General features: G+C 40.6%; 1 protein-coding gene across 2 annotated transcripts in view; it reads right to left on the reverse strand.

Annotated features, from left to right (window-relative positions):
- The window catches only part of LOC148036004 (S-adenosyl-L-methionine-dependent methyltransferases superfamily protein), an 89825-nt gene that overhangs the window by 16065 nt on the left and 61103 nt on the right, over positions 1-12657 (reverse strand). The window contains exons 6-7 of one of the 2 annotated variants that reach the window (XM_087678007.1): positions 6492-6623; positions 6105-6172 (exon numbers count right to left, since the gene is read on the reverse strand). In XM_087678007.1, the coding sequence (XP_087534133.1) occupies positions 6105-6172; positions 6492-6623 (200 nt within the window). The remainder of the gene's footprint in view (positions 1-6104; positions 6173-6491; positions 6624-12657) is intronic. The other variant, XM_087678008.1, reaches the window with a different exon arrangement.

The following is a 12657-nucleotide window of genomic DNA, read 5'->3' on the forward strand; positions in this document are numbered from 1 at the left end:
TCCACCTTCACACAGCTGAGCAAAACTGAGAATGCACGAGATTCAATGGCACACTTCTTGAGACATCCGATAAATGCTAATTAAAGCAGCAATTAGATTTGCAATCTGATGCCAAGAAAGTGTTATAACAGAAATCCCCTCCTGCTTTAGAGAGAAAATCAGGTGCTGCTTTTTAGGGTTTTGTGCTATAACAGAAATCCCCTCCTGCTTTAGAGAGAGAAAATCAGGTGCTGCTTTTTAGGGTTTTGTGCTGTTTGAAACCCTGTTTCTGCACCAGCAACTGTCAATGACCTCATTTTTAGGGTTTCCTACCTTGCACCAAAATCTGCTCCAAATCAGGTTGCCCTGCTAATCTTGAAGCTTCAGCAGCTGTCTCCCTATCCACAACAGAGCTTTCTCCTTTGGAACTGGCCCAAGCAGCCCAGAAAGGCAGGAAAAACAATCCAACATCAAAGATACACTTGCATGCAGCCCAAAATTGACTCAAACATAACATTTGGCAATTTTCCATTTTCATAGGGCCTACACTGGCAAAAACGAGCTACATAGCCCTTTGGTCCTACCCTCATTAAAATAGCATTAAAGGCTACCCAACCTTGATTTTAAATCCTAACCTCTTTGAACTCAAAAGTATTAGAACTTTCCCCAACCTTAGTCTTGGACATTAAATCATGTAAATCCATAACCCCCATGACACCAAAAGTCATTTCCAAGGAGAAATTTAATGTCCTTGACTAAGATCTAACTTAGGTACCCCACTAGCACCTATCCATCACAACTTCTACCAATATTCCCCCACTGCAAAGGCTAGCATTATCTATCACCATGACACACATTTAACTTAATCTACATTTGCATCTCACATGTGCACAACTTAAGTGTCCCAACTTCACTATCCAAAGAGCTTTAAGTTAAAAATTCATGTCCTCGTGATCAACCTCCCTCTTAAATCCTTGCAATCGCCCTGGATTACACTACATTGTGGCACAAAGGCATCAACTACTACAAAAAATACATGCTAGTATCATAGTCCAACAACATGTGCACCTATTGCCTACCCATGCTCATACCCTTTGCATGTTTGAAATTCTAGTCACTTAAACCAGCTATGATCCACACACATGAATCATAACCACTAAGAGAACCATAATGGATGTTTGAAATTCTAGTCACTTAAACCAGTTATGATCGACACACATGAATCATAACCACTATCAGAACCATAATGGATGCATTCACATGCCAAAATCCAACATTGTTCTGACCAACAAGACTATGTAATGCCTGGATGGAACATAGCAGTACCTAATAGCAATGATGTATGGCATGATACACACGTAAAGTATATATCAATTGTAAAGCACATGCTACTCATGCAAATGTACTTCTCTTGCATCACCTGCAATAGTACGTTACTTACCATCCATGTGTCCCATGCATGCCTTGCAAATGTATATCACATCCAAACGTACATTCCATGTATTCCATACATATCAACAACCTTGCAAATAAATAGTTTCAAAGCCTAGGTACAAACCATACACATCTCCATATCAACTCACAGTGATGAACAGTATACTGAATAGAGATCCTAAGGGCAAAAATAGTATCAACCTACAGTACCTTGGATGCAAACTAAGTATATCCAAGATCCACTACATACTGAGTTGTCCATCACTAGAGAGGTGGAGGTGCAACCTTCTCCTTGAGCATCAAGCACAATATTCTAGACTCTCTACGCTCTCTTGAACTTGAAAGAGCTTGATCCAAAGTCAGCTCTAACTAAAATACATCGAGGTAAAGTGCATCACTAAGGATGATTTGCTAGGTCGCCCTCCACCTGCATCCATCCATAGGTGAAAAAATCCTAAAATTTCACCAAATCGCACATGAAAACTTCACTTGCCTCAAAATCTCAACTTGGTTCTAGACCTTTTTTCTCTCTTGACCACATAGATCCTTGTAACTCTCATATTGTTGCCAAAAATGATACAACAACTGCATTTTCCTCATGACAAAGCAATTGCATGACGAACATTAATACCACAAGCCCTAGACGCACCAAGCTTAGTAGATGCATTACCCAACATGCCACTTCTTTGCCCATGCGTCACGCAAACATTACAATTTACTACACATGGGATTTGGCATTCTATGTGCTATACCCAAATACATTGGGCCATGCATGCCCTACATAGGTGGTTGTGTACCATGCACATTTGATCCATCAATTCCCATGGCTAAAGTATTACAAGCCAATGCTTGGAAAATAGATACACCACCAAAGTATCCCAAGTTTCTGACATTAGCGTATATGCCTTTTTATACAAAACTCATTTCACACTATCAAGATGGGCTTACATTTGTGATACTTACTCCATAGTCAACATTTGCTTTTACTCATTGTTAGTATGTGGTGCTTCTTGATGCAAAACTACCCTCACATTTTGGCAATTCATGCTGTCTTGAAACTTTAGAAGATGATTTCTTCTTTTTGCCCTTGTCCTTCACTGGACCATGCAAGAATTCCACAAACCTACAATCCTTTGCAAATTGTGCAAAGATATCAACTTCTATCCTTAACTGAGCTTTAAACCGATCATCCTCTTCTTCTTCTTGCTGATCATCAGCATTTTGATGCCTTGAGAGACCCACTTTTTGGTCACAACCAACATTTTCAGTATACTGCGCATCTTGCATGACCATTCCAAGATTAGGCATTGCATTCCTTTCAACGCTCTATGATCCTTCAAACTGTGATGCATCACCATTACTTGAGCCCATATCACTAGACTATGATGATGACATGCTTGGTGACTTGCACTCAGCTGATCACAAATTCAGCAAATCACAAATGCACTAGCTTGCAATCAAGTGCCTCGGGCCAAACTACTTGAAGGAGTTAATGTATCCCGGTGATGGAACCTTGAAACCAGCCTTTCTTTTCTGATGGGGTGGTAGATGACCTGATTTAACCCTAAATACAGCAAGCAAATAAATTCACAAATCCAGAAATAAATACAATACCACATTAATCTTGGACAGCTAACACCCAATTGACCCTAAAACTAACGTCCCTTGCAATATTTCTTTAACTTGTTATTGCTTGAGTTCGTAGTGCATTAAGATATACACTAATCTCTCCACAAACTACAATACATTAGGCGTTCACCAATAACTAGCTGTATCAAATCTGAAATAAATACATTACCACATTAATCGTGGATAGCTGACACACAATTGACCCTAAACCTAGCATCCCTTGCAGTTTCTTTGACTTGTTATTGCTTGAGTTACTAGTGCAATGAGATATAGACTAATCCCTCTATAAACTACAATACATTTGACTTTCACCGATGACCAACTCTATCAAGACCCAATTTTCCCCTTCATTCTGACATACTTTGGGAAAATTTTGAATCCAAAACATTTTTATGTGGGTAAATTTCAATGTGGATATGCAATCTTCACCAGATCTGAGCAAAACTGAGAATGGATAACATTCAATGGCACACTTCTCAAGACAAGTGATAAACACTAATTACAACAATAATTAGGTCTAAATTCAACAAACCAATGTTGAATATCTTTAGACTTGCTGGGATCACGGAGGACAGTAGAGGAGAGAGACCCCTTCGATTTGATGCCAAGAAAATGCAGTAACAACAATCCCCTCCTATCTTACACAAAGAAAATCAGGTCATCTTCTAGTTTGTAGGGTTTTTCTGGTGTTTGAAACCCTGGTTTCTGCACCAACAATTGTCAATGACCAAACTTTAACAGTTTTCTTTTGTTTACAACCCTTGAAGGTTTCCTTGCTGCCCTAAAGCTTTAGCAGCCGTCTCTTTATCTATAACCAATTTCTCTCTCCTCAGATCTTCCCCAAACAGTTTAGAATAGAAGCAAAAATGGCCCAACATAAAAGATATACTTGCATGTAGCCCAAAACTAACAAAAACTTGACATTTGGCAAATTTCCATTTTCATCGGGAGATCCACATGCATAAATGAGTTGCATAGGCCTTTGGCTCTGCCCTTATTAAAATAACATTAAAGGCTGCCCAACCTCCACTTTAAATCCTAACCTCTTTGAACTTGAAAGTGTTGAAACTTTCCACAAACCTTAGTAAGATTTGACTCAGGCACTGCACTAGCATCTATCCATCAAAATGTCTGCAAATGTCCCCCACTGCAAAGGCTAGGGTTATCTATCCATCAAAACATCTCCCAATGTCCCCCACTACGAAGGCTAGGGTTATCTATCACCGTGACACACATTTAACTTAATCTCAATTTTGTAATTGATAGCTCTATCAGTGAAAAGAGTTATCCTACCTCACATCTAGTCTTGCAAGTATGCAGCTTGGGTTATTGTGGATTTTATATTTGCAGCTAAGAATGAGGTCTACATTTCCTTGTGAAGAGAGTTGGTCACTTACACGAGTGAGGGTGGGTGATTCTACGATAGATCAGATCACCTACATTCAAGATTTACATGAGCAACTGCTCAACATTAATGAGGTGATTTAGGAAGGTGAGATGGTAAACATCACTTTGAACTCTCTTCAAGAGTCGTACCTTAGTTTTACACTTCATTGAATGTGTCATTGAGGGGGGCAGCTGAACCTTTTACACTAGTGGAGTTGACATGTCTCTTGCATCAAGAGTAGCAGACTTCAAAAAATGTGACCCAGCCTACCACACAGCCTGTCAGCCCTGCATTTGACTGATCCAATTGGCATACAGCCTACATCATGTTAGTTTTTGCTGTGTTTTGCTGACTACACACTATGCTTGCCTGCCATGTCATCAAATCATCAATGTTTTGCCCCAGTTTGCCCGTCTGCCACTAGTCCCGACCATCATCAGAGCTCTGTTTGCTGCTGCCAGACACTTCCAAGGGCTGTCTGCTACAATTCGAGATCTGTCAAAGCATGACACACTCTCCAACTCATACTCTCTTGTACTCCTCTAGTCCTAGAGACACATGAGTTCGGGGGTCAGCATTTCACCTTTGCATAGTGTGTGTGCTGCACTAAGCATCATACACACATTCAACATTCGTTTATTCATTCATTATCTTCTTCAATCTTCATTGTCCGAGTTACCCTAACCCTAACAGTGTTCTTTCTCAGTCTGTGCTTTGTCATATGATTGTGTTTGTTATCTGTTGACGAGTATTTCTTTATATTGCTCACTAGACCATATGACAAAAAAATTGCAGATTTCCAGGCTGAATTGCAATGTACTTTTGATATGTCAAATATGGGACTGCTTCACTGTTTTTTGGAGATTAAATTCAATCAAAACCAACATGGTATTGTTATGTCTCAATCACAATATGTTCAAAAGTTACTAGTAAGGTTTAACATGAAAGATTGTAAACCTATGAGCACACCTATGGAAACAGGGCTGAAACTTTCAATGCATGATGCATGCCAAGGAGGTTTTCTACCATGGTTTATGCATCAAAGGGTGAAGGTTTTGTGCAAGCTTTTGGTGGTGGTATAAACATGGCTTTTGGTAGAAGAAAGCCCTGTAATTGCCTAGGGTGTTAAGAGTTCCCATAGAAATCTATGTATGAAATCTACATGCTTTAGACCCTAGCAGCCCTAAAATTGGTAGCATAGGAATTTATATTCGCCCAGCTGGCTTTCAAAATTACATTGCGAAAAATTATGTATTTATAAACTATACCAAGTGACTACATTGGAAAAGGACCCACTTGATAATCTACACTTCTATTTGAGTAAAGGCTTGTCCAGTGTACTTCCACAATAACACTGGAAACAATCCAACTAATGACCTAAACTTCCATGATCATATTAGTGGGACAAGTTTCCTCCATTATAGCTTACAAGGCTCTCTTTTTACTTCCAGGGCATACAAGTGCACATAAATGATACTTTTGAAACTTTTTGAAACTATTACCTCAGATTTTCTTAGTTTTGGGCTTCATGTGAAACTTCCAAAGGAATTTTCCAGTGTACACTGATTCTATTACCATAAATGAGACTCAACATGCAACTTCCTTAAAAGAACAGATCTAAATTGAAGCACCCAATCCAAAGGAACAACAGAGTATACTGAAAGATAAGTAGGACCTGCAAGTACTGTACAAAAGTGTGCCACCAACTTTCATCAATCGGAAACCATTGATTAAGAGCTGCAGCTGCAAAGTCACAACACAAGTACATGTTAGCTTAGGGACAATGTTGCGACCTTTTCACCCTGCTGCAGATTCTGAAGTTAATCTCCAAGTTTAACTACTGGAAACAGCTGGAAAAACAGTAAGACATGCAATATGGTACATTGATCCTAGGAGCTTGAATTGTTTGTAATAAATTCTTTAAAGAACCCTTGTCCAACAGTTTGCAACAGTGATAGTTCTTGTGCAGGAATCTTGTCCTGTTGAATAGACATATATTTTAAGCTTGTACCCTTCTATGGACAAGTGGAGAAAAGACTCTACAAAGTAAGATGTTGCAAACCTGGAGAGTTGTGATGGAAGCTAAGCGATCTTGATCCAAAACACGCCGCTCAAGGGTATCCCAACCCCATTGCTCATACTTGCAGATGTGCTTCAATGACCCATCATGGGTGCATTCTGCATCAACCAATACCTACAGAAGTACAAGTTACAACTATCATATCGAGCAAAATAAGCTAGGGTATATGAGCATGCGATGATGCATAAAATGTAATTGTCTTACAAAAGAGCAGCATTTTATCTTGAAAGTTAATGATAGAGACATGAGGCGTACTAAGAGAATCATCCATAAAGCTTACGTGGGTGACCTCAAAAAATAGATGGATGGATGCTTAAGTGGGTGACCTCAAAAAATAGATGGATGCTATGAAAAGAAAGGATGCTTGAGGTCATGGAGAGAAGGAACGAAAATGGCTGAAAGTAGAGATTGGAAAAGTGTTCATTTCAACACAACCCCCAACTGACATTGCCGGATCTATGAAAGAAATCCATGATATTTTTTATGCTTACTTTCAAGAGAAGGAATTAACAAAAGCAAAGAGACATTGCTGATATAGACAACCATGAACATAAAGATGTAGAACAGCAACAACACAAGAACTCAATGAGAAAAGACTCTAGTAATGGAATCCATATACCAAGGCTCAAGAATAGTACACTGGCACAGGTAGTGAGTCACCAGCTGTGTGCACCCATCTCCCTATGTCTAGCTAGAAGTAGTCACGTTGTAAGATGTGTACCTGATGAATGACTGAATCAACAATTAACTAGAGAGGAGGCACACTGCCAATGAATAGGCAAAAATATGCCATGAAAAATGACTAGTCGGCGAGCTAAGATTTGGCATCCAAAATCAAGACAGCCTAAAATGGCTCAAATATAAAATCGAAATGCACACAAACATAGACTTTGATACCCAAGAGATATACTCTGCTAATATCCTCTCTCAAATCACATGTGATCACTACCGTAAAATATACAATGATTTCGACTCACCATAGTACATACAACAACCATCAGAGAGGACCATGGTGTTAAGAAACCACTTCTTCACTTTACATACTTCGTTTAGGGTTTTGCACGGATAGCCCCAAAAAGCACGGGGTCCCACATTTTGGTCATTTTATCAATGGGCGACATGGTGCGCCACTCTAGACAGCTTATGCCTATAAATAGGCCTTCCACTGCTCTTACACCCCTTCCAACGAACATTGCAGTTCATGGTTCGTGGCTGCCTACTCCATCTTCATCCTCTGCTTCAATTGCCCTGTTCCATCAGCAGGTTTTGCCTTTTGGAGCTTCCCCACATCTTGCATCAATCCTACACAGCTGGTAACATCATCTCCCACCTAGTGACCATCAAATAGCCTGTGTTTGGAACTTCTTTGCATGGCGTCAGCTCTCTCCACCTGGTGACAGCCTTCTCACCCCTGGCGTCAACCCGACATATCCCAACTATTTGTGTTTTGCAGCCTAGGAGATCCTCCATCATCTGGTGTCGTCATCTTGTACCTACTGTCAGCATCTGGGGTGCTCTCCCTATGTTTGACAACTTTGATACACTCTAGGATTTGAGTTTGTTGCCCAGGCCATCTCCTCGGCATCTGAGGACTGCGATTCGCTCCCTCTACAGCTCTCCTTCTCCTTTCAATGATTACATCGATCGCCCACTACCCAAAGGACTACGTTTCACTCCCTTCACAATGCCAATTTCCCACACATACTACCGCCTGATTCAGATAGGACAATGCAGTCGTCTTCTGAACTTCACCTCCGTTGTATTAGCTTTTCTTCTCATAGTATGATTCAGTGTATCATTACCATGTTCTTCTTGTGTTTCTGTGTTTCTTTTCTCTCTCAGTGTTTGCAACACAGTGTTTCTCCCCACAAACCCTACTGTCTCTGTGGTCTCTTAGTCATTTTTTGACATGGTATCATAGTCAAAGGCGCTCAATGAGCCATGAAAATCCTCTACATTAGAGAAGTCAAAGACAAGTATAGCGGATTCGACATCATCTATTGATTTCCCCCCTTCTGCCGCATCACCAGGAAACTGAAATACCCTTCTCTTCCTCTCCCTCCCTCCCTCTCTTTTATAAGTTGACACTCCAGTGCTATGACTTCTCTACAAGCAGATGGACAAAACCACTGTGTGCTCCTCTTTTAGCATCACTGGACCCCCCACCGAAGCTTGCCTACATGGACCTTTGTTTCCTACACTGCCAGAGTACATGCGTCTACCTCCCGACGCTCGCTATGCCACCTCTCCCTTCTAAGCCGTAGAGTTTATTCTTCACCGACTTTCACATTTTTATGATCAAGGCAATAAGATGCATTCAATGCACACTAAGTCCTCTCGAGCAAAAGGAGGATCATCACACGCCACGGCCTCCTCACGACCACCACAATGCACTATGGAGGTTGTTTCTACTTCTTCTAGGGTTTCAAGAATGCCACCTCGACAATCCGCAGTTCTCGAGTTCACTCCACCGAGTGAGAGTGATTGTTGGCTTAAAGATATTGATGTCAATCGTATCAATCCCTAAGCGCAGAAAGTGGAAATACCCAAATCTCAACGCTCATTACTCACTGATGCCCTACAAAAGCATTCGCAACCATGGATTTCCCACATTCGACCAAACCACCAAAGAGCCCCCTTATGTGAGCTCAAACTAGGGGCAAAGCCTATTCTCTGTCACAAAACACAACCCATCATGAACCTGAAGGCACATGCTAGGATCAAGACACAATACAATGCAGACTGAGTGCAGAGAGAAAAGTGAATTGAAGGAGTGAGTGCGCAACATAATAAATATTTTGGTACAATGACGAGTATATCATTTTAGGTTTAGATAATATATAAAGTACAAGAGTGTAGGGGTGCGTTCACACCCGAATACAATAAAAGGCACGGTGAGCCTTTATTCCCAACAACCTCCCAACTAAAGGCAATGTGCCTAAGGTAGAGAAAAGAATCAAATAAGTCTATGTATGTACAAAGCTGAAATACACATATACTATCCAATCCCCATCATCTGGCGGCAATGAGCAAACCGCTTTGCTGGAAGACCCTTTGTGAGAAGGTCTCCAAGGTTATCATCTATATGTACCTTGACAAGCTCAATGCTCTTACTGTCAAATACATCCGTCATAAAATGATACTTCACCTGTATGTGCTTTGTCTTTGTATGAAAGATAGGATTCCGTGCTAGCATGATAGCATTGTGACTGTCACAATGAAGGATAGGAACCTCTGTAATGCCAAGCTCTCTCACCAGACGTGAAAGCCATAAAGCCTCTTTGCATGCCTTAATGGCAACCACGTACTCCGCCTTTGTAGTACACCATGCAACACACTTTTGTAGCCTAGATATCCAAGAGACTACTCCACCTATGAAAGTGAACACATATCCTGAAGTAGACTTCCTACAGTCAGGATGACCAACATAGTATGCATCCGTGAAGCCAACAACAGATGACTTCTACTTACCAAATAAAATACACAAATCCTTTGTGCCCTTAAGATATCTCATGATACCCTTTATTGCTTCCCAGTGCTTTTTGCCAAGATATGCCATATATCTATTTCAACCTTTCCATCATCAAATATAGGACTGTCATATGCACTAAGTTTCACATATGGAGGCAATGATATACCAATGGCTTTCTCCCTCTCCATATTGAAACCCTACAAATCCTGTGACAGATAAAGAAGACCCTTCAATCTGTCTCTGAGTATACGCATGCCAAAAATGTGATTGGTCTCACCAAGATCCTTTATATCAAAGCTATTGTGTAAACTCTGCTTCAAGGAGTCCAAGGCATGAACATCCTTGCCTGCAATCAGCATGTCATCCACATACAAAACCAAGAACATAAGGCTACCATCTGTTGATTTCTTGGTGTATAAGCAATGATCAACTTGAGAGCGATGAAATCCCTGAGATTGCATAAATGTATCAAATTTATGATACCATTCTTGTGGTGCCTGTTTCAGCCCATACAAACTCTTGTTGAGTTTGCATACCATGTGCTCTTTCCCCTTTGCAGCAAAACCCTTAGGCCTCTGCATATAGATCTCCTCATGCAGATCACCATGTAAGAAAGCAATTTTTATATCCATCTGTATGAGCTCCATATCTTCAGATGCAACCAAGCCTAAGATGGTTCACAACGTAGTCATTTTGACTATAGGATAAAAGATTTCATCAAAATCGATTCCATGTTCTTACTTGTACCCTTTAGCAACCAAGCATACCTTACACTTTGGCAAAGAACCAGAAGTGACTTTCATTTTGTAAACCCATTTGCATGGTAACGCTCTCTGCCCTTTAGGCAAATGCACCAAATCCCAAGTGCCATTTTTCACAAGAGATTCCACCTTTGACAGCATTGCCTTATGCTATTTCTTGCTGCCTTTTCTGTCCATTGCTTCCTGGAAGCATGACAGCTCACCACAATCTATCAACATGATATAATCAGCAACATAGTTAACACCACGAACAAACCTATTTGGTTGTCTCTATACTCTGATTGACCTACGGACCCAATGGTCAAGATTTGCTTACTGTTCAACCTCCAAATCTGCATTAATAGCTTGCTATTCTTCAAGTTCAGCATATTGTGCAACTGGTTCTGGTTGTTCCAAAGGCATCTGTTCTTGCTGAATTTGTGGTACATTATGGGCAAGATCTTGATGATCACTTTCAACATTATTCCCTGCATTTTCAAGAACATTTACAGCAGGTATTTGCTGTTGTCTAATGGGCATTCTTTGTTGTCCTATCGGTACATCCTCCTTTGACTTTTTGAGTTGTTTGTGCATGCAATCTTCCCAGAAGATAACATCGTTGCTGCGTATTTCTTTTCTTTTCTTGGGATCCCATAATTGATACCCCATCTCACCTTCATCACCATATCCTAGGAAAATACATTTACAGGACTTTGGCTCAAGTTTGTTGCGTTCTTCCTTGAGAATGTGCACAAATGCCTCACAGCCAAACACTCTCAAGTGAGCATAGGAAGGTGGCTTGCCCGACCATGCTTCTTGAGGGACTCCCCCTCCCCCCGAAAAGACCTATTTGGTGAAGTGTACGGCTATCATAACAGCCTCTGCCCAAAATCCATGAGGTAAAGCAGCATGTGACAACATTGTTCTGACCTTGACCTGAATGGTCCTGTTCATACACTCTGCAATACCATTTTGGGGTGGATTATGAGAAGTGGTGAGTTCCCTTTGCTGTCACAAAAGTCCTGAAAGACTTTGGACACATATTCCCCACCATTGTCAAAGCGAAGACACTTTAATGTCTTGCTCGTCTAATTTTCAACAAGTACCAAGAATTTTTAAAATTTATCCAAGGCCTCGTCTTTGTGACAAATTGGATAAATCTATACTTTGCATGTGGCATCATCAACAAAGGTAATGAAATACTTCTTTCCCGCTAGAGACAACCCTGGCATTTGACATACATCTAAATATACCAACTCTATGAGTGAAGACTTTAGAGACAGAGATTTCTTATGTGACGTTTGAGCATGTTTACCATAAATACAATGATCACACTGTTCAAAATCAGCATACCTCAAAGACAGCAAATAACCCAAGCGAGAAAGTACTTTCATTCTAGTTTACCTCATGTGTCCCAACCGGCTATGCCACAAAGAAACACTTGGTTGCTTGGTTATGGCAACTACATGGTCACCCATGCTAAATACATGCAAAGGATACAAAGTATCACTTTTGAAGCCCTTGGCAACAATGCGAGAGTCCTCACAAATTTTCCATTTGCTATTCCCAAAGGTGGTGTCATAGCCTTCATCATCTAGGTGCCATGTGCTTATCAAGCTCTTCTTAAGTTGAGGTACATGCCTCACATTATGCAAAACAAATACGGAGCCATGCTGAAATTCTAGTTTCACATTGCCAATGCCTCCAATTTTGCATGCATAGTTATCCCCCAAGTAGACAACACCATGTGCACCACCATTGTAGTCAAAAAACCACTCATGATGTGGTATGACATGAAAAAAGACATCTGAAACAAGTATCCAAGTGTGCATGTCATCCTTAGAATCTGTAATCAATGCATGTGCACTCAAAGAAGCAAGAAGTACATCATCATCATTGTCATTCTCATGAGTGACTACATTGACCTCTTCTATTT

Source organism: Lygodium microphyllum, chromosome 5 (assembly GCF_053477565.2).
Source record: "Lygodium microphyllum isolate KBCC chromosome 5, Lygodium_microphyllum_v1.1.10, whole genome shotgun sequence".
Lineage (NCBI taxonomy): Eukaryota > Viridiplantae > Streptophyta > Polypodiopsida > Schizaeales > Lygodiaceae > Lygodium > Lygodium microphyllum.